The sequence below is a fragment of the Passer montanus genome, unplaced genomic scaffold (assembly GCF_014805655.1).
Source record: "Passer montanus isolate IOZ18808 unplaced genomic scaffold, ASM1480565v1 scaffold1, whole genome shotgun sequence".
Classification (NCBI taxonomy): domain Eukaryota; kingdom Metazoa; phylum Chordata; class Aves; order Passeriformes; family Passeridae; genus Passer; species Passer montanus.
Window position 1 is genome coordinate 13,331,857 of NW_024356504.1, and position 22,576 is coordinate 13,354,432.

Here is a 22,576-nt window from a genome sequence, read left to right on the forward strand (position 1 = left end):
TCTCCTGGCAACGGGCTCCCCCTTCCGCTTCCGGGCCGAGCGGGGACATGGCGGCGGCCGCGGAGGAAGCGGAGGCGACGGACTGGTAACAGCCCCCGTACCCTGCCCGCTCCCCGCACCCCTCCCGCTCCCCACACCCCTGCTGTCCCGCAGCCCCGGCCCGCCGGAGCCGCCTGACCCCCGCGTGCTCGGTTCCCGCAGGGCGCTGCCGCCGGAGGTGGAGGTGCTGGAGTCCATCTACCTGGAGGAGCTGCAGGTGGTGCGGGGCCTGGGCAGGTACGTCCCGCGTGCCCCATCCCCGGCCCGGCCCCGCGCCGCCCTGCTGACGCCGAGTGCCCCTCCTGCAGGTGGGAGCCCTGGGAGATCAGCATCACCCTGCACCCTGCCACGGCCCAGGACCAGGACTCGCAGTACGTGCGCTTCAGCCTGGTGCTCTCCGTGCCCCCGCAGGTAGGCTGCCCGCGGCCCTGCACCTCCAAGCCCCGCGCCTCTCCACCTTCCGTGGTGTGCTTTGGGTGTTTCTCTTTTATCCTAGTATCCTGATAAAGCTCCGGAGATCTCCATCAGGAATCCGCGGGGGCTGTCAGATGAGCAAATTCAAAAGTGAGTGCCAGAAGGAGGGTGGCGAGTGGCAATCCTTTCCTCCAGAGATCCAGGAGGCAGAACTGATGGACAAGCCTTCTGTAATTGACATGACTTCCCATGTCTGCTTACCAAATGGATACAGGTCCCTAAATCACCTAGCCCTAAATCTCTCAGGAACCACTGGTGCCGAATTTGACACAGAGGGATCCACCTTGTGGTTATTCTCCTGTGGTTCCTCTGAAATGTTCTTTGAATCCCTGGGGCCTTGGAAGTTGCTGGTCCTGCCCTGACAAAGGTGGGACTGATCCAAGTCCTTGGGCAGCCCATTGTTGCCTTTGTGCTTTGGTCCTTGGCACAGTGGAATGTGTGCAGAGACCTTGGTGCCTGCCAGCAGTATGAGAGGACGTGGCTCCCAGCAGACCTGCTCAAGGGCTGCTGTCAGATAAACAAAGCCTGGGATTCACCAAAACCAAAGGGTGCTGGCTGAGCTCAAGCTGAGGCCATCAGCAAACCTGCTGCTGCAAGTTCTCTCATAACAAAGGCTTTGTGTGTACTGGCTTGTGGGGAGCCAGGACAGCACGTGAATATGTGTGTGTATGTGTGCCCATCCTGTGCTCCAAGCAAAGCCTGAAGGCCAGCGCTGTCTTTTTTCCGTGCAGGATGGCAGGTATGTGGGACAGTGAAAAGGTGTAGCCAATTTTGTGTTAAGGATTTCTGCTGCTTTGCTGTAGGATTTCCCAGACCCTCAGAAGCATTGCTGAAGCCAGGCTGGGGACAGAGGTGCTCTATGAACTGATCGAGGTGAGAGTCAGGAGATTGGGTGTGACCAGCCACAGACACTGATCCCTGATTGCCCAAGGGGCGGGGCATCCCTGGGCCCATGGGCAGGCCAGTGAGTAAAACGTTTGCTTTAATGCTTACAGAAGGGAAAGGAGATCCTCACTGACAACAATATTCCTCAAGGACAGTGTGTAATCTGCCTCTATGGATTCCAGGTAGGCATGTGTCTCCTGACCCCACAAACTGACTGGGAAGTGGGGCAAGAGAACAGGAAGTCTGACACTGGGATATCAGCCTGGGATCAAGATACACCCCAACAGCCCCCTGCCTCCCATTCTGCACAGGGCCCTTCCTAGTGCAATACATGCTGCTCTTCCCATCAGCTTCTAGATAATCTTCTACAGAAAATGGCAGTGGGAGGTGCTGGAGCATCTCCAAAGAAGCACAGGCTCTGGGGCCAGTTGATGGTGCATTTCAGCTTCCCTGTGCTGGCTACACCTCACCTGGAGTTCAGCATACCAGTGGTCAGGAAGTACTAGAACATATCCATGCGGGTGCTGAGGTCTGTGGGGACAGGGGAGCAGGCCTTACTGGGGCTGCAAGGAAAGTCAACACCTGCCTAGGAAGGAGAACACGCCAGGTGGGAAGATTGCTGGTTACACAGGAACACATGCAGAGAAATCAGTCATAAAATCTTTGCATCTTGACATTAGGAGTGTTTCTAACATTTGAAACAAGAAGCAGCATCCCAGTAATTACTGAGGGAGTGGAGCTGCAGCCCAGCAGATTATGTTGGGTGGCTCTGCTAGCACTAGTTCCCCATGGATACCACTGACTTGGAAGTGAAAACCCAGCTCAGCTGGGTGGTTACACAACTCTTTGCTTAGAAGACCTTCAAAGATGCCCTTTTCTCTTGACAGGAGAAAGAAGCCTTCACAAAGACCCAGTGCTACCACTACTTCCACTCCCACTGTCTGGCCCGCTATGCCCAGCACATGGAGGAGGAGATCCTCATGCAGCAGGAGGAGAGAGAGCAGCACCTTGCACCATCCCCCAGACAGGTACTGGGCCTCCTTCCTTGGCCCCCTGCACAGACCCTCGTAACATCTGTATCACCCTCTTTGGCACATGGAGCCTGTGCTGAGAATCAACAGAGATTAGACTGAGTTATCTCCAAGGGCCCTTTCTGACCAAACAAGTTGGTTTATTGGATCTCTGGGTCAGTGCCTGCTCTGTGAGGGGGTAAGGGAGTTGAATTTTTAGACTTCTGGAACCACAGAAGTTAGAAAAAAGGGCTCCTTCCCTAGTCCTTGAACTGTGGGGGGTTGCAGCAGGGTCACCTGTGTTTTGGGGTGACATAACCTGCCTAGCACATGTTGGAACAGTTGTCAGCTGCAGAGCAAACAGCACAGCTGAGCATGAAACAAATCAAAGGCTCCTTCCTACAAGCCCTTTCAAAGAGGTGCTGCCTTGATGACACAGTCCACTTTGGAGCAGAAAAGAATACATCCTAGGTTGTAGGCTGAAGCCATAAGTGTTGACAGGGGTGCTTTGTAAAGCAGTCTGCTGGGGCACAAATCCCAGCATGCCTCACAGGGAGACACCTTCCACAGAAGTTGTTGAGACACCAGCCTGCTTTCATGCTGCTGGAACCCCTCTGGGCTCCCCTACTTTGGCAGAAGAGTGAAGAAGACAACCCTGTTCCACTTCGAGGGTGGGGTTATGGGGCAGTGCATGAGCTGTATTACAGACAGGGTTTGCTATCCTCTCTTGCCTCCCCACAGGAAGTTGGAGTGCAGTGTCCTGTCTGCAGGGAGACCCTGGTCTATGACCTCTGTGCTCTGAAGGCAGCGCCGCCCCCGCAGCACCCTCTGGTAAGAGATGGGGCTCACCTGCCCAGCTGTGCCTCCTCACTGGGCAGCTTCAACTGGGACATTGTAATGCATGCACACTCTATCTCAGGTCCTCCTAGATTTCCCATTCCAAGGGCAGTTCATAGAGCAGGTTCAGTTTGATAGCCCTGAGTTGAGCAGATGTGCTGAGAGGTGATTCTGCCATAGGGAACATCCCTGCACCCACTGGAATACAGTCAGGTCAGGACAGTGACCTGATGGTAGCTGCTGTGCATCCTGCCCCACAGCAGGATGGCCCAAGGCAGTCACTGCAGAAACAGTGGGTCCTGGATGCTTGGCTTCTGTCCAGGGATTTCCCATGCATCTGTAGGCCTGGTCAGTGTGACAGAAGGAAGTGGGTTGCCTGGCACTGTGCAAAGAAGGGTTTGGGGAGTAGCTCCCAGCCCTGCCACTGCCTATCCATGCTAGGTGTTAAGAGAGCCCTCACCCTGCCTTGTTTCTTCTGCTCAGGAGCCATACAGGCCAGATGCCAAGGTGCTGCAGCACCAGGAAGAGCTGCGCCTGATTTTCAAGAGACAGCAAGAGAAAGGAGGAATCATCGACCCCGAGGCAGAGAGGAACCGATATTTCATCAGCCTGCAGGCGGTATGGCACTGGGAGCAGAGAGCTTCTGAGGGGGCTCTGGGCTGCAGGACCAAGCACTGTCATCTGCTGTGGGACACTCCTGTCCTTTTCTTAACCAGTGGCTTTCTTCTTTCAGCCTCCAGCTGCTGTGGATCCAGGCCAAGCAGGCACTGCCTCTGAGCTGTCGGTGAGTGCCCGCGCTGCGGACGTGCCCCAGCCGCCCAGCCAGGCCTCAGCTCCCGAGCCAGCTGGGGCATCAGAGCCCAGGGTGGCACCCGGGCAGCCTGAGAGGTGTGCTGTGCCCAGAGAGCAACTGAGCAAGAGGGAGAGACACAGAGGGGAGAGGCCTGGCTCCAGAGGCCGGGGCAGGCAGCTGTGCAGCGGCTCGCAGGAACCAGGAGAGGAGGCCTGTCATCCACTCCATGGCTCCAGGGGGCCCAGGGTCTGCAGCCAGAGAGCAGAGCGTAGACCTGCTGGACGGCACAGCCAGGAGTTTTCAAAGCCTCCCAGCAGAAGCAGGGCTGCTCCCTTGGCTGAAAGAAGGGAGCTGTGCCGTGAAGACCCCTCACCAGCAACAGAAACTGTGGACTTGAAAGAGGAGCACCATGACGTGGAGAAATGGAGCACAGAGGAGGGGACTGAGGCCCGGGGCAGGAAAAAGGAGAACCTGATGTTCAACCGCACTGACCACAAAGCTGCTCCCAACTGGCAGGGCCACCACAGGCCCTGGGATTGTGGAAGGTGGGAGAGGTCCAGAGTTCAGGAACGTGGTTCCTACCCCAGAGCACCAAGGGGGCGAGGGGTGTTCAGGCCCAGTGGACATCGAGAAGCCCATCTTGAGAAGGAGAGTGGCTCCTAGCAGTAATGATGAGGGGCTGGGCTGGGGGAAAAAAGGGCTGTCTCTGTAGAGAACAATGAAGGCACTGATGAAGCAGTAGCAAGCAGGTACTGTACCCCCTGGAAGGGAGGAGGCAGATGGCACATGGGACAGCTTGGGACAAGCAGTGTCGCCAGGGTATGTGCAGTGTAAAGCTTCCTAGCATGAGCAGCTGGCTGTTACCAGCACTGGAGAAATGGAACCTTGACAGATTGTATCAGCCTTGGTCTCAGAGGACCCAGAAGACACAGGTAGCTTTGAAGACCTGCAGCCATTTTCCCTGTAGGTGAAATGCCAAGAAATGTGCACAGCTACAGAGCAAAGGGTCTGAGCCCAGCATGGTGCTGTGGCAGAGCCAAAGTGTGGCAATACCTTCCCTGGAAGCCAGTGGAGCTGTGGTGGTGCCAAGTGCCAGGGAAGTATTTTGGAGCTCAGCTCCCCTTGCTCTGTCCCCCGTTCCTTCTCAGAGCACCTTCTCAGCTACTGGGATTGGCCAGGTAAATCCTTATTACACAGGATATTGCCCAGTCCCAGCCAGGACATCCAAATTAAGCTTAAATCAGGACATTGGCAGGTCACAGCTGTCTGGTGGCTAAGGCTTCACCTTGGCTCCTACTTCTCCAGGAAGCCCATATTTAGCTGGAGCTCCTGTCCTGTCTTTCAGCTGCTTTTGTGCAGGCTGAAGCTGATGGGGGGAACCTCAGAAGAGTACTCTGCTTTGTAATCTGTATGTGTCAGGTCAGGCTGTCTCTTAGCACTTCTGACAACCCAGAAGTGAAGACATGCCCCCAGTATTTTGGATACAGCTTACCCTCCTGTAATCTTTAAGCTGGTATTGCTTAAATGAGGATGTGCTGTTTAAACTAGGTGCAGTTACATCTGCTGCTGCTCTACAGATGTAAATGGTGTCCCATTTAGAAGCCATGAAGAGTCATCCCAAGCCTCTGAAGTGGGGCAGTGCTATTAAATTAATTCATTGGGTCTTCTCCAGAGCCTGCTCCCTTTGTTTCCTCTGCCCTCTTGCTCCTGTTTGTTGCTTTTTGGAGCAAAGGTGTTGATCCCTGGTATTTCTCAATTCCTTCCCTGTTCCCTACAACCAGGGCTGAGGCAGAGACCTTCCCCTGGCACTTCTGGGTGGCAGGAGGGCTCCCTGCTTTGCCTGGCTTAGTGTAAGCTCTCTGCCTCACCTGACAATACTGATTCCTTCACACTTGTTTGTGCCTTGTCCCCCACGTCTTGTGCCCACACGTGGGTTGTTATTGTCTTCCTCCTTCTGCCAAGTGCAAATATAGCAGTGCTACAATGGACTTACCAGAACTTCATATGAGATCCCCAGGAAACCAACAGCAGTGTGTTGTGCCAAGAGGGATTTGCCAGTACACACATCTGTCTGGCTGAGCTTTGGCACATGAAAGCTGCACTACCCCTTTCTTGACAGAACTCATCTGCTGCCCTGCTTACTCCATGCCTGGTCTTGACCTGAAGGGGTTGGTTTAACCTGCTGCCCAAGAACCATCTGTGCTTAAATTTCCAATACTCATCTATTTTCAAGCCTAATGTTTTAAAATAGTTCCTTTTTTCTCCCTCCTTGGCCTGAGCCTACACTACCTGTCCTGGGCTGGCTGATCTGAGAGACAGATGTTGTGCCTTCCTGCAGATGAGAGCTGAGCACGCAAGAGAGCCCCAGTTTTCCTCCAGTGCTCCCTCTGTCCTTGTTCAGCTGGTTTCTGGGGGAATGGCCTGCCCATGCTTGGGTGAAAAGGTGCAGACTTTACCAGACATTGGTTCTTCTGCTGCTGCTTCCTGCCTTCACTGGTGAAACTGCTGTGTTCCAAGAAAGGCATTTGATTGTGTCCTGAAAGAAATGTGGAAGATCTCTGCCCCTCACAGCAGCTGAAGCTTCTTCACTTCCTCTGGTGAGTCAGGATTACTCTCAGCAGAAACGCTGCTGTGCCCTTGGAGCATGGGAATTCAGCCATGGAAATCAGAGTGAGGACTTGGAGAACTTCAATCAAATGCCAGATGTGTTACTGGGAAGGGATTTTTCCCTGGGAATAGTGCTTTAGTAAGGGCCCTCTCTGACTCACTGCTGTCAGCCTGGAGCAGAGGGCATTTAGCAACAATATGTGGAAATGAATTTGGGATGAACAAACCAACCTCCAGGTCAGAGGGGAGGAAGAGAGCTTGCACGCTGACCTGAGTCCTCTTGCTTGGTGTCCACCTGTGTCACTCACCTACCTCACAAGGGTGTTGTGAGGCTTAACTGGCAAAAGCCCTCAGGCCAGGCAGAAAGGCACTGGCAGCATCTGTAGCATTAACACTATTAAAAGCAAGCAGCGAAAGAAGTTGCGTGTGGTGGCATCGGGTCCCTCTGGCTCCCCCACACTCCCCATCCTCCCAGACTGCTTGGGACATTTGCCAGTCACTCACTGGCCAGTTTTGACCCCCAGCTTTGAGGGAAGAAGCTTGATCTGGGTGGCCAGCCTCTGCAGGATGGCCAAACACAGGGTTTGAGATGCCAACCAGCAGCATCCTGCTCCTTCACTTGCAGAAACATTTGTGAAGTCTGGGGTTGCACTAAAGCAGTGCCTCTTTGCACCAAAATCCATCCAGGTGCCAGGTGACTGTGCCCCTGTGTATTGCTCTGTGCTCTTGGTCCCACAGGGCAGAGGCAAGAGGAGGGCTAAGCAGTGACCTACAATTTGGGTTTGGCTTGGAATCCACTTCCCCAGCCCAAGCAAGGTGATGCAACCCCCAAAACTGACCACATTAACATAGGACTGGCTCTGAGAAAACTGACTTTCAGGATTCTGAAAGAGGGACTGGAAGGGGAGAGCTCTTGGGAAGATATGCAGTAACTGGCCAAAACCTCTCCTCTGCCCTCATGCAGCTCCAGGGCCCCACATCTCCTTTGGTGGGAAGGACAGTGATGCCCATCTAGGAACAATATCCAAGCAGACCTGTGGCTTGGCATCAGTACTCAGCAAGACCAGTGGCACCAGCCTGGAGTCTGAGGGACAATGATATGTCTCTTAGGAGCTGCTTTTTTTTCAGAAACGCTCTGGATTTGCAGTACTGGCCTTTCCAGGCCCTGGTCAGGAGGGCTATGGACCAGCAGATGGATAGAGGGGCAACTAACAGGAAAATGAACCAGAGAGATAAGAGTTGTGTTGTGCAGTTCACAGAGGATATTCACAAACCAGTGAGACCACTGTCCTTTGAAAAAAACAGACACTTTTAGCAGTGTAGAACCCCAATGTCCTGCCCAAAGGAAATACCCTTCTGGGGCACCTCCAGGCTGACCCACAAGGAAGGGGATTCACACCAGGAGCCTTGGTAGCTTACAGCAATCCCAACATGAGGCACACACTGGTGAGCAGGGCTGGTGCAGCAGCACCCAAGTCTGGGGAGCAGCAAGAGCCAGATTCCCTCTCTTGCTGTGAGGCTGGCTGCTCAGACTCTCCAAAACCAAGGCATAGGAGAGGTAGAGGTGAACTGAGACCTGGCCTGTGCAGGTGGGCAGCTTCATGGCATCCCCAGCATGGTCAAATCTTTGTCCCAGTCCTCTCAGTGTCACAAGGGAAAGCTGGCCCCTGTCACAGCAGGCTGGAGCTTATGTTTGAAGTGGCTCCTTCAGGGTCTGTCTTGTAAAGCATGAAGTGGCCTTGCACCTGGGCAGCACTGATCTGTTTGGAGACTGCCAGCGCCTGCTGCGCGAACCGCTGGGCTGCGGCCGGGGGCTGCTCGGGGTAGAAGCGCTGGAACATGCAGGCGAGCTGCCAGGGGGAGCAGTGGCCCACGAACTGCTTCACATCCACACGGCCAGGGCGCACCAGCGCTGGGTCCAGCCTGGCAAGAGACAAAGGGTGGGGCTGGAATACCTGAGCAAAGCATCTGTTTAGGGTGGGTCCTGCAGGAAGCCCCTATCCACATGAGCACAGCCCCTGTCATTTCTGCAAAGCGTCATGCACTGAGACGGTGAAGGGAGCAAACAGGTTCATCCCTGGGGAGATTGAGGGGAGAAATCAACCCGAAAAGAAAGGAGAGAGCTGGGGAAGGACTGACTCCAAAGGAGGACAAGAATGTCCTGCAAAACAGCCCTGCCCATCTCTGTCCCATGAGCAAACTCTGAACAAACCCCTAGGGCAGCTCGGTCTGTAGTGAATCAAGCCTGCCACAGCACAGCAGCTGTCGAGGCACTGTGAGCCCAGGCTGCATCCCACCGACACAGTGGGCTGCTCATGGGGCTAGTGCTTCACTCACAGCAGGGACACAACCCCAAAACTTGCAGCTCCCCACAGGCAGGAAGGTGGTGCCACTCCTGAAGGACACAACCATGTTCTGAGCACCAAGTAGGCATCCGAGGCTCCAGCAAAAGGGATCCTGATTATCAATCAAAGGATTTGCATCCCAAGGGAGATAGTGGGAAATCTGAACCCCCAGTCTTCATGCTGGAGGATTCAATAAAGCCCAGCAAAAGGGAGCAAGGTTTTCCTGTGCTACCCGCCCCACTCCCTCCCAGGGGCAGCTCTGACCTGTCCACGTAGTTGGTGGTCATGAAGACAATCCTGGCTTCTGTGGAGGCCACACCGTCCAGCGCATTGAGGAGACCACTGAAGGTCAGGCGCCCCATGCCTTGGTACACAGCTGGGTCTGGGAACAGAGGTGTCTGAGACAGTAGCTGTTGGCCACTAGCCCTGCACAGGCTCAGGGCCACCCTCCTATCACCTGAGGCTTATGCCAAGCTCCCCACCCACTCCTTGCTTGGAGGCTGACCCTCTGTCTGGCTGGCAGCACATTCACCTCCCCTGCCCACACACACCCATGGGAACACAAAGAAAAAGAGAAGGAAAGCCACCTTCTCTATCATCCTGAAAGTAGCTGGGTAGGAGAAGGACCTTTGCCTGAGGATAAAGGATCCAAATTTCCTTTTACAGCCCAGCCAAAACTGGACAAGTTCCAGTTTGGGCCCTGAGGCACTCCCCCACTCCTGGTGGGGGAGGTACAGTTGAGCAGCCCAGAGTGAAAACATTTTTTCAGGTACAGTCACAAAACCTCCCTCCTGCTGCTGGCCCAGGAACAGGGGCAGTGCTCACTCTCAGCAGCAAGGTCCCGGCTGACAAAGGCTGCGTCCACATCCTCCAGCAGGATGATGCTCTGCTGTGGTGCTACACTCAGGAGGTGATTGAGCCGGTCATCAGAGAGGCTGTGGTCACTGAGGCTCAGCAGGCAGATACTGTACTCCAGTTCCCCAGCCAGGGCTGTGCTGGAAAGGACACAAACCACAAGGATAAATCACAGCAGGAAAGCTGGCAGTCAAGGAAAAATCAGATTTCTCCCTTTAGCAGTAAGGGAGAGGGCAGAGGAATCCTTTCCCAGCAAGGATCAGATCTAAGGAGCAGGCAGAAGGCCCTGCTCAGCCCACCCACGCCATGCAGCACTGTGCAAAGCAAGGGCACAAAGGGCTTGTCACCCTGACCTGTCACAGTGCCAGCAATGCAAACGCTTACAATAGGCACCACATATAAGGCACAGCCCACTCCTGTATTCCAAACCCAAACTCATCCACACCCTCTCATCCAAGACTGCTGTGGCCCAGGGCAGGGAGCTGACAATACTCACATGAAGCTGCTTTTCCCACATCCAGGAGGACCATAAAGCAGGTAGCCTCTTCTGTAGGGGATCCCTAAGAAGACAGTGTTCTTTTAGGATAACCACCTGGATTGCTCTGTGCTCCCTCCCTCCAAGCTGTGGTGCTGTGCTGAGCACACAAAGAGGATACACCTGGGGAAGGTAAGCAGCAGGGAAAAATCTCTCCACAGCCAGTTCCAGAGAGGACCATGAGCATCCTGCCCCACCCCACCCCGTACAGAGCACACCACACCAGAGCCTTGCCTCTCTCATTGTACCACTTGGAGTTGTTGATGAACTCCTTCACGTCCTGAACCAGCCTCTCTGCCACGCCTTCATCCAGCACCACGGAGCTGAGGGGCCGGCGGCGCCGGGGGAAGCCGAACTGCCGCCACTCCGCTCCCACGGCCGTGTACATGATGGTCTTGCCCTCCTGCTGCTGCAGCGCCAGCTCCCGGGCTGCAGAGAGAGAGAGGGGACAGCTGCCAGGGAGGAGGATCTCCAGGGAGCAGGCTGTTCCCAGCAGACCCCGCACAGTTCCCCTGCAGACCTTCCTGAAGGATATTGAAGAAGATCTCGCGGTCAGTGCCCAGCGCAGTGAAGGTGACGGACTCCCAGGGGGTCCCTGTGTTCAGGTCCAGCATCTGCGTCTCCCGGCTGCGCTCGATGCGGATCCACTTCCTGCGGTACCTGGGGCAGGGAGACGGGAGGGTGTGCAGTGATCCAGCACCGCTCAGCCGTGCCTCAAGAACACTCATCTCATGTACGGAAATCATTTCACACCGCTGAGTACAGGCTGCTCCTGCTACTCGTCATCCCCTGCCCTAACCCCGACCCAGAGAGGAAGCAGGACCCTCTCCACTGCCTCTACACGACCCCCAGTTTGCAAAAGTGAGGCTCAAACCCCAAACTGCTTTCCCCCACCCTCCCTTACCAGATGAAATGATTCCCGAGGCTGGGGACAAAGTCGAACTTGGTGCTGACACGCCCACTTTCATGCTGCAGGTATGATGTCTCGACACTGAGGTGCTGCGTGTGCTTGGCGTGGTGGGAGACCCAGTTCAGCAGCCACTGGTAGCTCTTATCCTTGCTGGGCACCTCCAAGGTGATCATATAGTGGCGCCTGAAAGCCACCAGCCCAAACTGGGCCCCCTTACGGGCCGCTGCCAGGACTGTGCCCACCCCAACGAGGCCAAACCCAGCCCCAAAATATGGGTTGTCCTTCAGAGCTAAGACAAAGTCAGAAAGGGGCATTGTGGAGGTTAGGCAGCTCCTTTCCACAGCATTGTTTCAGCACTCCAGCACAAACCTGTGAGGAAACACTGAATGGTAGTAAGGAACACAACACATCACCCACAGTTCCCTGCCCTTTATCATGGCCAGGCCTCAAGGTGAAGGGGTGCCTGGCACGTTTGGATTTCCCACATCTGTACTTATTACCAAGTGTTCCTGCTGGCTGCAGGAACCTTCTCCCTCTCTGCAGGCCAAGCAGGAGGGGGCCAGGAGGCTCCTGAAGAAGCACAGGGGCATCTGTAGCTTCTTCAGTCAAGACATCAAGGCCAGAGTTTTACAGAGTTTTATTATGTGAACAGCCAGAAATCATGAGCACTGCAATTACTTAAGGTTTATCGTTTGAAAAGGCTGAAGCACATCCCAGGCTGAGCCAAGAGCCGGGTCTTTGCTGCTGAGAACGGGCACACCTCCGTGTCTAGATTACAGCCGCGTGCTCCGGGGGCCTGAAGCTTCTCCACCTCCCTCCGCAGGTCTGTCCCGTACTGGGATCGAGGGGGAGCCTTCCCGCCAGACGCGCTCTGCTCTCCCAGGCACAGAATCCCACCTCCAGGCGTGACCTTCCTCCTTACCGGGCACAGTGTCCCTTGGGCAGGGTCCCGCAGCCCTCCCTGCAAGAGCCCCACCCTCCCCTGCAAAAGACCCGGATCCACACCGGCCTTTCCCGGCAGCAGAGCCGCAGCCCGGCCGCTCGGCGGAGGAGCCCGCGCCGCTCCCGGCCCCGCTGCAGCCGCCGCCGCTCACCTGCACCGCGCCGCTTCCGCTGCCGCCCGCGCCGCTTCCGGCCGCACCATCGAGCGGGGCCGGCCGGGCCGGGCAGAGCGGCTGCGCGACAGGCACAAAGGGCGGCGCTCTGTCCGCCCGACACCGCCACCGAGATGTGCCGGGACAGTCCGGGCTGAGGCGGCTCCGGTGACAGCCCTGGGTAAGGGGCGAGAGGCTGGCGACAGCTCGGGGTGAGGAGTGAGGGGCTGGGAGGGCCGGGAACAGCCTGCGGTGAGGGGCTGGGGGTGCCGGGGACGGCCCGGGGTGAGAGGCGAGGGGCTGGGGCGAGCCTGGCCCGGCGGGACTCGTGAGGGCACCTGCTGGCTGCAGGCTGGGCATGGCCTGAGGGTGGGCTCGGGGTGCAAACCCTGCGTGTTGGGCTCGGGGAGAACGCACAGGTGTCCTGGCGCCCTTGTGTACCCCGTGACAGAGGGCTTGCCAGCTTGGGGCACAGCAGAAAGGAGCCGGCGTTGAAATACCCTGCCTCCAGACTGGCTGCTCCCCAAAAGCCTCTTGGGCTCTGGGATGTCCCTCGTTTGAAGTGGTTTCTTCTGTTTCAGATTGAGCCCGGCGCCAGGGCAGTGCCCGGTGGCAATGAGCGCAGCAGTGGCTGTGTCTGAGGGTGCCAGCAGGGAGATGGAGACCCTGTGCTCGGAGCTGCTCCTGCCCACCCCGGGAGAGGTGGGAGCCGTGGGGAGCCCTGGCGTGGCCAGCGCTGGTCTGGCTGGGACACCCCCCCTGGCTGCCAGCCAGGACTTGCTGCTGGCAGAGGCATCGATGCCTGGGGAAGGGGCTCATGCTGAAGGAAGCAATGTGGAAATATTCATCGAGGCAGTGGCTGGCAACGTGACACTGAGCAACGCGGCCAGTGCCACAGGTATGGGGTGCAGGGAGTGCAGAATGGGCCCCACTGCAGTCAGCAGAGCTAGAGAGGTCTGGCCAGGGTCCCTGTGCCAGGTGCCTTCAGATCTCTGACCCTGCATCATGTGTCTGGTGCCACCACTAAGCACAGACCTGGCACCAGCTGGGTGTGTGGATGGGGAGAGTGGCTGTGGGAGCTGCATGCTGTGTGAGGGGCTTGTTCCAGGCTGTCAGTAGGGACCAGGCAGAGATCTCCACCTGAACTGCTACCCCCCAGCATGCTTCCCACATGGGTCCAGTGTGGGCACTGGACATCCTAAGAGGGATGGGGCCAGGCCAGCCTCTCATCTCTGCGTGCTTCAGAGGTGCAAAGGGACAGAACTGGTTATTGTGCCACCTGGGTGGAGGTATTTCCTCTCTTATGGGGGATGTGGTTCCCAAAATGTAATTTGTGGCAAGAGGGATTTGTTCTCCTTGTCCAGAGCTGGAACTGACCCACCAGTTCCAAGCTCTGGGCCTGGAAAAAGCTCCTTCTAATGCTCGTCCCTTGCTCTCTGCAGAGGTTCTGGTCAAAGTGGTGGAGCTGTACTTCTGCGAGAGGTGTGGCCAGAGCTTCTCAGAGGCCTCCCTGCTGTCCCAGCACCAGTGCCTGCTGCTGCCCCCCCAAGAGCCCCTGGAACTCCCAGGGACACTGTTGGCTTCTGCCAGCGAGAGCCAGAGCGATCCCAGCGGCTCAGAGCTGCCCGGAGCCAGCCCACAGGAGGGCTCTGCTCCCGAGTGCCTGCTGTGCCCCGTCTGCCAGGAGGCGTTTTGGCAGCCTGGCCAGCTCAAGGAGCACTTCAAGACCCACCGTGCCCCGTCGGGAGCCCTGCCCTGTCCCGAGAGGGGCTGCCACTTCACCACAGAGGACCGCAAGCAGCTGCGCAGTCACTTGCGCCACCTGCACGGGGCCTCCCCCGTGTCCTGCGCCTGCCGGGCCTGCCCGCTGCTCTTCCCCAGCCGCCAGGCCATGGAGCAGCACCACCGGACACACTTCCCCTTCCACTGTGCCCACTGCGACTTCATCACCGCCAACGCCAAGCTCTTCTGGCAGCACAGGAAGGGGCACAGCACAGAGTCCCCTCCGGAGATGCCCACAACAGGCGACCCCCACAGCCTTGGCAAGTGCTGCATCCTGCCATGGGGTATGGCGGGGTGGGGGGTTGGGGCCTGTGGGTGCTGCAGAGGCTGGCTGTGTCTGTGCATCCCAGTTACAACTGGAGGAGTGGGGGGGGGTGAAGCTGGAGGGCTGGAACTCTGTGTTTGTGCTTCCCTGCAGCATGGTTTGTGCCCTCCATCTTAGCCAGGTGGTTTTTCTGCACGTGTGTGGGTGTGTGAGGGTGGCTTCCTCTTGCATGGAACATGATAATCTCTTGTCTTTCCCCACTGAAGCAGCATCAGAAGGGCAGGAGGAGCCAGGTGATTGCCACCCTGGCTGGAAAGCCAGCACAGCAGAAGTCAGGCCAGCCAAACCTGCAGGTACTGAGGACAGCTCCTTGAAGGGACAGAAAGCATCAGCTGGAGAAGAGGACTTGGACAGCAGTGGGGATGAGTCACCAGAGGAGGATGGCGAGAGCCTCTGCGAAGCTGAGGCCAAAGAGGATGGGAAGGCAGCTCCCAAAAAAGTTGGAGTACCACAGGCACAGCACTTCAAAGGTAGGATGCAGGGCCTTACCAGGAGCTGCTCAGGCTTTGTGACCAAGCACCACATCCTCAGGGCTGGCAGGGAAATGTGGCCCAGGTTGGTGGGTGACCTCACATCTCCTGCATGTACCAGTGCACTTGTTCCCTCAGCCCCTGCCCAAACAAATATGTCTCTTCCTGTTCATGCATGCTGCCAGGTTTAGGCAAAGGTCTGCCTGGCTTTGGGGACCAGGGGCAGGTGGGTAGGCCTGGTGTAGGCTGTGCTTTGCCAGTGTTGAGTTGGAAAGAACTCACCTGAAGTGTGCTGGTGGCTTGGGGTGGGGACAGTCCGTCTGGGTAGGTGGTGGCTGTGTGACTGCATGTGTCTGTAAACCGTCATCCTGGCACAACTGGATCAGGGACAGAACATCTGCCTGTGCTCTCCATCTTTTCCCTATTAACTGCTCTCCCTCCTTTGTTCCCTCAGGGGATGTTGCAGAAGGCTCCGAGTACCTCTACAAAACCCACATGTGCCCTGAATGCAAGCGGTGCTTCAAAAAGCGGACCCACCTGGTAGAGCACCTCCACCTGCACTTCCCTGACCCCAGCCTGCAGTGCCCCAACTGCCACAAGTACTTCACCAGCAAAAGCAAGCTGAAAATCCACATGATGCGGGAGACGGGCGAGAAGGCTCATCGCTGCCCGCTCTGCCACTACAGCTCAGTGGAGAAGAACGCTCTCAACCGCCACATGGCCAGCATGCACGAGGACATCTCCAACTTCTACTCCGATGTTTACTCCTGCCCTGTCTGTGAGGAGAAGTTTCGGCTCAGCCAGGCCCTCAAGGAGCACTTGAAGACTCACAAAGCCGAACCCAAGAGGCTGAGCTGCTTCCACGGGGACTGCAACTACTGTGCAGAGGACCGTAAGGAGTTTGTCCGTCACCTCAAGGATGCTCACGGCATCAAGGCAGTGGAGTGCAAGTACCATGCCTGCTCGCTGCTCTTCGGCACGGCTGAGGCCATGGAGGCTCACCGGAAAACCCACTACGCCTTCCACTGCCAGCAGTGTGACTTCATCTGCTCCAACAAGCATGTTTTCCGCAAGCACAAGAAGCAGGGCCACCCTGGCAGCGAGCAGCTCCAGTGCAGTTTCTGCCCCTATGCCACTTTCAACCCTGTGGAGTTTCACGACCATGTGGGCAAGATGCACGCCAACGAGAAGATCCACAAGTGCACCGAGTGTGCCTTCGCCACAGCGCACAAGCGGGTGCTCATCCGGCACATGCTGTTGCACACTGGTGGGTGTCCCCTCTAGGGGTCCCAAAAGCTGAACTGGGAGGGGGAAGCTGTCTTGTCCTGCCTCTGGGTGGGCAGGGAGGGCTGGGTCAGGATTCCTGGGTCCCACCACCAGCTTTGCCAGCCCAGGATCACTCGCCTGAAGTTGTTGCATGCTCCCTGGTTTCCCTGCCATGTTGCTCTATCTTGCTGTCGTGCTGAAAGCTTTTGTGTGTTTCATGTAGGAGAGAAACCTCACAAATGTGAGCTCTGCGACTTCACGTGCCGGGATGTGAGCTACCTGTCCAAGCACATGCTGACCCACTCCGACGACAAGAACTTCATGTGCACCGAGTGCGGGTACATCACCAAGTGGAAGCATTACCTGAACGTGCACATGCGCAAGCACACCGGAGATCTCCGGTAAGACCCCCTGCTCCGCTGGCTTGGCAGCATAGTTAGGGCTCCCCAAATCCTGCTCCAAGGGTCTGCTTCTGGCTGCACTGTGTGCCAGACTTTCTCATGCCTGCCCTGTCCTTTCTGGTACGTAAGAAATTTGGGTTTTGAACTTACAGCATGGTGCTGTGGAGGCAAAGCTATTTTTGGTTTGTGCCACCAAGGAGGTGTATGTATTATCTCAGAGGTGTAATTCTGAGCTTGGGTTCATTGCTCTGCTGGTGTTTGTGGGTCAAGGCGTGTTCAGGACTGCCAAATTCTCACCTTCTCACCTCCTTTGAGTCTAGCCTGCCCCCAGTGATGCTGGAAGTGCTGTTGGCATGCACATGTGAGAGTGTGTGTGTCTGCCACAGTCACTGTATGGAATACTCAGGGAATCTATCTCCAGTCCCCAGGCTGGGGGTGTAAAGCACAAGCAGTGCCAAGATCTGCAGCAGGGAGTAATTGCCTGTGGTAAGAGCTGTCTGGATGGCAAAGATCAAATCTGGCAAACCAAACAGTATCCCTTCTCTGTTTGTCTGGGATGGGGAAGGAGAGCTCAGCGTGCCTGATGAAGCTCAGCCTGCCCCAATTCCTCGTGCTGCCTGACCGATTCTGCTTGTCCCTGCAGGTACCAGTGTAACCAGTGCTCATACCGGTGTCACCGTGCTGACCAGCTGAGCAGCCACAAGCTGCGGCACCAGGGTAAGAGTCTGATCTGCGAGGTGTGCGGCTTCGCCTGCAAGCGCAAGTACGAGCTGCAGAAGCACATGCGGGCGAAGCACTCGCAGAACTACCAGGTACCCATCTTCCAGTGCCAGTACTGCACCTACCAGACCAAGTACAAGCAGGCGCTGCTGAACCATGAGAACTGCAAGCACACCAAGCAGAAGGAGTTTCGCTGTGCCCTCTGTTCCTACTGCACCTTCAGTAACACCAGCCTCTTCTTCCATAAGCGCAAGATTCATGGCTACGTTCCTGGTGACAAGGACTGGCTGGAAAATTACGCCAGCAAGGAGCTGGAGATCAGCTCATCTGAGGCTCTCTTTGGCTATGAGGTCGGTGCAGCCCTGCATGTGGATGCCAGTTCCCCCCTCACTGGCAAGGAGCAGTGGATGAAGGAGAAGCCATCCCAGGTGGAGTCCCAGGGAGAAGAGGGCTACCAGCAGGTGTTCGTGGTGCCCCTCCTTGAGCAGGATGCTGCTCCACCAGAGAGCAGCAGCGAGGCAGAGAGAGGCGAGGGGGAGCAGAGCTGTCCTATTGCTGGCAATGCCCTGGAAGAAGACTGCATGCAAGGAGATGCTGCCACAGGCTCGACTGAGCTCACTGTTTCTGAAGATGTGGCAGAGAGCTGCACCTTGCACTTGGAGACACTGAATGTCTCGTCTGACCCTCTCCTGGAGAATTTGACTGCAGAAGCCTGTGTGATCCAGCCAGAGAGGGTGGAAATGCTGTCCTGCAAGGAGCCTCCTGCAGCCTATGAGATGCTGGGCTCCCAGGATGGCCTTGGCTTGGAGGACAGTGGCAATGCACTCGAAGACATCCCAGACTTTGAGGAAGAGGTAGATGTTCAGGAAGACAGGGTGGTGAAGGACAGTGTAGTGGCAGGAGACAACCAGGGAAAAGACACCCTAAAGGAGGACATGGGCCACCTTGAGGGGTCATGCTCAGACCACCACAAGGTTGTGGCAGACACTGAGGAGAGAGAGACCAGCCAAGCCAAGCTGCCAGAGGCCTGGCTCAGCATGCTGAAGACACCTGAACAGGTCCCAGAGGATGTGCCCACCTCTGGTGACAATGCCAGGGGCGGCTCGGAGTCAGTGCTGAAGGCTCTGCGGAAGCAGGACAAAGAGCAGGCAGAGACCCTGGTGCTGGAGGGCAGGGTGCAGATGCTGGTGGTGCAGTCGGAGAGCCAGGTCTTTAAGTGTGAGAAGTGTTCATACATCACACGGAAGGAGAAATCCATGTCCCTGCACTCCAAAGCCAGCTGCCAGAGCCGCCGGGCCCCGCTCGTGTGCCGTGAGTGTGGCGCCAGCTTTAAGCAGCAGAGGGGACTCAACACCCACCTCCTAAAGAAGTGCCCTGCTCTGCTGAAGAACAACAAGATTCTCAAACCAACCAATCTGGAGGCACCTGGACTGTGCCAGCCTGCTGACCAGGCTGGTGATAACGGTACAGAAACAGCAGAGAGCAAGAAGGGAGGCTCAGAGGAGTCTGGGCATGCTGAGAGCCCTTGGGAAGCTGAACTGCTACCTGGTAAAACACAAGCAGCAGGCATTCCTTTGGCTGGGGCACAGACATCAGGCTGTCATCCCTCTGAGAAATCCCTGCTGGGTGACAGCACAGAGGTAGCAGAAGAGCCTCCTCAGCAAGAGGGTGGGACTGAATCAGGTGGAGCTGCTGGTGCCTCCCAGCCTGGGAAACCCTCAGAGAAATACCGACTGGAGGGAGGGAAGCTGCACTGCAATGCCTGCTCCTTTGTGTGCTCCCGTGTCACCACCATCACCTCCCACGTGGAGGATGGCTGCCGGAACCTGGAGCAGTTCTGGTGCTCCCAGTGCCCTGAAACCTTCCGCTCCCGGCGGGCCCTCAAGAGCCACTGTGCTGAAAAGCACATCATGCATCCCGAGGACAAACCCCAAAGGACTGAACTCCCTGAGGGGGACCCACTCAGTGTTGAGAAAGACCAGACCAGTGAACTCCCACTGGATGCAGCCCCACCAAAAGCCACCCTGCCCAAGAGGAGGCGTTTCTCCTGCCCCACCTGCCCCTTCACCTGCCACCAGGAACGGGCCATGAAGACTCACAAGAAGCGGGGCTGCGTGACCCTGGGTGAGTTCCGCTGCACCTCCTGCCCCTTCACCTCCAAGGTGGCCAAAGCCCTGCGGCTGCACCGCAGGCTGCACCGCAAGCATTACAGCAAGCGGCCGCAGCTGCAGTGCCGCCAGTGCGAGTTCACCTGCAAGCAGGCCCGGTGCCTGCGGCAGCACATCCGCATCAAGCACGAGGGGGTGAAGCCACACAAGTGCCGCTACTGCGAGTTCAGCACCACGCGCCGCTACCGCCTGGAGGCCCACCAGTCCCTGCACACCGGCGTGGGGCGCATCGCCTGCGGCATCTGCAGCCAGACCTTCGGCACCAACTCCAAGCTGCGCATCCACCGCCTGCGCGTGCACGAGAAGACGCCCACCCATTTCTGCCCGCTCTGCGACTACAGCAGCTACCTGCAGAACGACATCACCCGCCACGTCAACAGCTGCCACCACGGCGAGCTCAACTTTGGCTGCTCCCGCTGTGAGGCTCGCTTCAGTTCTGAGACGGCCCTCAAGCAGCACGTCCTGCGGCGGCACGAGGAGAAGGTTTCCTACAGCTGCCCACGCTGTGACTTCGTGTGTCACAGTGAGGCCACGCTCAAGTGCCACGTGCAGAAGCAGCACCCACACCTGGAGTGCAGCACCTGCAAGGAGACCTTTGCCACGCGGGAGGCACTGGAGGAGCACAAGACTCTGCATTTCAGCCACCGCTGTGAGCTGTGCAGCTTTGCAGCCAAGGAGCGGCAGCAGCTGGTGCAGCATTACATGGAGAGCCACGAGCCGGCTGCCCCCCAGGACAAACCCCTGCACTGCCCTTTCTGTGACTTTGCCTGCCAGCACCAGCTTGTGTTTGACCAGCACATGAAGGGCCATGGGGGCACCCGCGTGTACAAGTGCTCAGACTGTGAGTACACCACCAAGAACAGGCAAAAGATCACGTGGCACATCCGCATCCACACCGGTGAGAAGCCCTACAAGTGCCACCTCTGTAAATATGCCTGCGCCGACCCCTCACGTCTCAAGGTAAGAGCTCTGCTTGGGAATGTATCCTACTCCATCTGCATTGCTTGAGGGGCATCCAGCCATAGGAATTTGGGGAAGAAGTTCCCAAAGGGAGGTTTCATCCTCAGTGTTCAATGGCTCATACTGAACAGAAATAGGAATCAAGCAGATAAAAGTCATTGTCAGTACAATACATTTCTTCCCTGCTGTTGCAGTTTAAGGGCAAGGGAGACTTTTAACAAAGCAAGAAGATGGCAGCAGTCTAAGTTCACTTCTTTTCTTGCTGACATCTCTAGGTCCAGCCTTGCACCATTTAAAACCAGGTTTGGCTGTTTGCTGCTTTCAGCATACTCTGTGGTGCCAGTTAGACAGGGTGCAGAGAAACCTCCAGCTTTCTTGGAAGCAGAGTGTGACCCTGTCCTCATTGCTGTAGGTGATTAGCATCCTGATGCATGGGAAAGGGCTTTTCCTAGAACAGGAAATGTGTGGGTGATGGAGGCATAGGGTAATGGAGAGAGAAATAGTCTGGTTTTGCTAAAAGAAGTATTGACTTTTTTAATGGCCAGGCTGAGCTGGAGTCTCCTGGGGCCACCTGGGACAGGCTGTGCAATGTGCTCAGCTCTTTTGGGCTGGGTTTTTAATTTGACTCTGCCTTACATATCAAACTGGGGAGCAAAGCCTGTGCTATCCACAGTCTGGGACAGAGCAGCTTAGCAGTACAGGAATTTCATCCTGACTCTGGTCAGGATCCCCTTTGCCCATAGCCTGCCAAGCAAGCACACAGCCCTCCTTGCCCCATGCAGCTGGAGATGTCAGAACTGTCTTTGAGCCTCTCACTGCCACCCCAAAGCCCTGCACATCCCCAGGGCTGGGGACATGGTCTCATCCTGACCCTGTCCTCCTGCCCAGTATCACATGCGGATCCACAAGGAGGAGAGGAAATACCTCTGCCCTGACTGCGGCTACAAGTGCAAGTGGGTGAACCAGCTCAAGTACCACATGACAAAGCACACGGGTGAGTGCTGCCCACTGGGGACAAGCTGTCAAGCACTGGGGAGGGTGTTGGGGCTGCTCCATGCTTCTCTTCTGCCAGTGGCCCAGCTAGAGACAGAGGAGGACATTTAGGGGGCAGTACATTATCCTGTGCTAATGGGCTGGGGCTAGTGCTCTCAGGTGGGAGGGAAGTGTGGGTGGCACAGACCCCAGGCACCATTTGGTGCCTTGGAAATGGGGATCTTGGTGTGCCTGATAACAAAATGGGATGTAGGGAGAAGACCCTGGGGACTGATGCTCTGCCACGGGGATGGTGAGACCCGTGGACTGGAGAGCACAGTGCCCCCATGCCGGTGCCATCCCCTTCCCTGTTGGCACAGGCCTGAAGCCATACCGGTGTGATGAGTGCGAGTACCGCACCAACCGCGCGGACGCCCTGCGGGTGCACAAGGAGACGCGGCACCAGGAGGCCCGTTCCTTCATCTGCGAGCAGTGTGGCAAGGCCTTCAAGACACGCTTTCTCCTCAAGACCCACCTGAAGAAGCACAGCGAGGAGAAGCCCTACGTGTGCAACGCCTGCGGGCGGGCTTTCCGCTGGGCAGCTGGCCTGCGCCACCACTACCTGACCCACACCAACGAGCACCCCTTCTTCTGCCGCTACTGCCCCTACAAGGCCAAGCAGAAGTTCCAGGTCATCAAACACATCCAGCGGCATCACCCCGAGCACAGGGCTGCTGACCCTAGCCAGGGCGTGGGAAAGGACCCCAGCACACACACCGTCCACCTTCACAGCGTGCAGAGGGAGAGCCAGGCCAAGGGGGCCCCCAGGATGGAGCAAGAAGGAGAGTGCCCTGTGGAGAAGGATGGCACAGCACAGTGAGGCTGCATCCCAACTGCTTTAAGGCACTGGTGACACAGGCGTGCTGCAGAGATGTGTGTGTGTGTATATACAGGCATATATGTATATGGGTTGTAAAATACACAACTGTATAAAAGGAATTGCTCAGTTCCTTCTAATACTGTTTCTTTGTCCTGTTTGGAACCCCTATGTGAACCCACAGGAAAGGAGCACAAACCCAAGCTCAGTTCCCCATCTCTCCCCAGCACCTCTGCACCCAGACCTGAACC

The 22,576-nt window shown here is 56.8% G+C and overlaps 3 protein-coding genes across 6 annotated transcripts; 2 read left to right on the forward strand and 1 right to left on the reverse strand.

Annotated features, from left to right (window-relative positions):
• The first annotated feature begins 12 nt into the window (after positions 1 to 12).
• Positions 13 to 7,064, forward strand: RNF25 (ring finger protein 25). The gene is made up of 10 exons (XM_039697624.1): positions 13 to 85; positions 202 to 276; positions 348 to 450; positions 536 to 603; positions 1,317 to 1,386; positions 1,509 to 1,580; positions 2,286 to 2,426; positions 3,150 to 3,239; positions 3,729 to 3,863; positions 3,979 to 7,064. The coding sequence occupies exons 1-10, from the start codon at positions 48 to 50 to the stop codon at positions 4,699 to 4,701; spliced, it is 1,515 nt and encodes a 504-aa protein (XP_039553558.1). The 5' UTR covers positions 13 to 47; the 3' UTR covers positions 4,702 to 7,064.
• Positions 7,065 to 7,884: 820 nt separating this feature from the next.
• LOC120496862 (mitochondrial chaperone BCS1) lies at positions 7,885 to 12,440 on the reverse strand. Of its 2 annotated transcripts, none has more exons than XM_039697684.1 (8): positions 12,385 to 12,440; positions 11,285 to 11,659; positions 10,901 to 11,040; positions 10,615 to 10,809; positions 10,342 to 10,405; positions 9,816 to 9,985; positions 9,255 to 9,372; positions 7,885 to 8,568 (listed from the first exon to the last, which is right to left on the reverse strand). In XM_039697684.1, exons 2-8 carry the CDS (start codon positions 11,602 to 11,604, stop codon positions 8,316 to 8,318), a joined length of 1,260 nt encoding a protein of 419 aa, XP_039553618.1. In that variant the 5' UTR covers positions 11,605 to 11,659; positions 12,385 to 12,440; the 3' UTR covers positions 7,885 to 8,315. The 2 variants fall into 2 exon arrangements, with proteins under 2 accessions (XP_039553618.1, XP_039553611.1); XM_039697677.1 differs by having other exon boundaries at positions 12,296 to 12,403.
• On the forward strand, positions 12,427 to 22,447 carry ZNF142 (zinc finger protein 142). Of its 3 annotated transcripts, none has more exons than XM_039697169.1 (9): positions 12,427 to 12,565; positions 12,966 to 13,282; positions 13,827 to 14,426; positions 14,698 to 14,961; positions 15,416 to 16,228; positions 16,451 to 16,628; positions 17,272 to 20,476; positions 21,365 to 21,470; positions 21,829 to 22,447. In XM_039697169.1, the coding sequence occupies exons 2-9, from the start codon at positions 13,000 to 13,002 to the stop codon at positions 22,326 to 22,328; spliced, it is 5,949 nt and encodes a 1,982-aa protein (XP_039553103.1). In that variant the 5' UTR covers positions 12,427 to 12,565; positions 12,966 to 12,999; the 3' UTR covers positions 22,329 to 22,447. The 3 variants fall into 3 exon arrangements, with proteins under 3 accessions (XP_039553103.1, XP_039553122.1, XP_039553113.1); XM_039697188.1 differs by having other exon boundaries at positions 14,701 to 14,961; XM_039697179.1 differs by having other exon boundaries at positions 12,457 to 12,596.
• Positions 22,448 to 22,576: the final 129 nt, after the last annotated feature.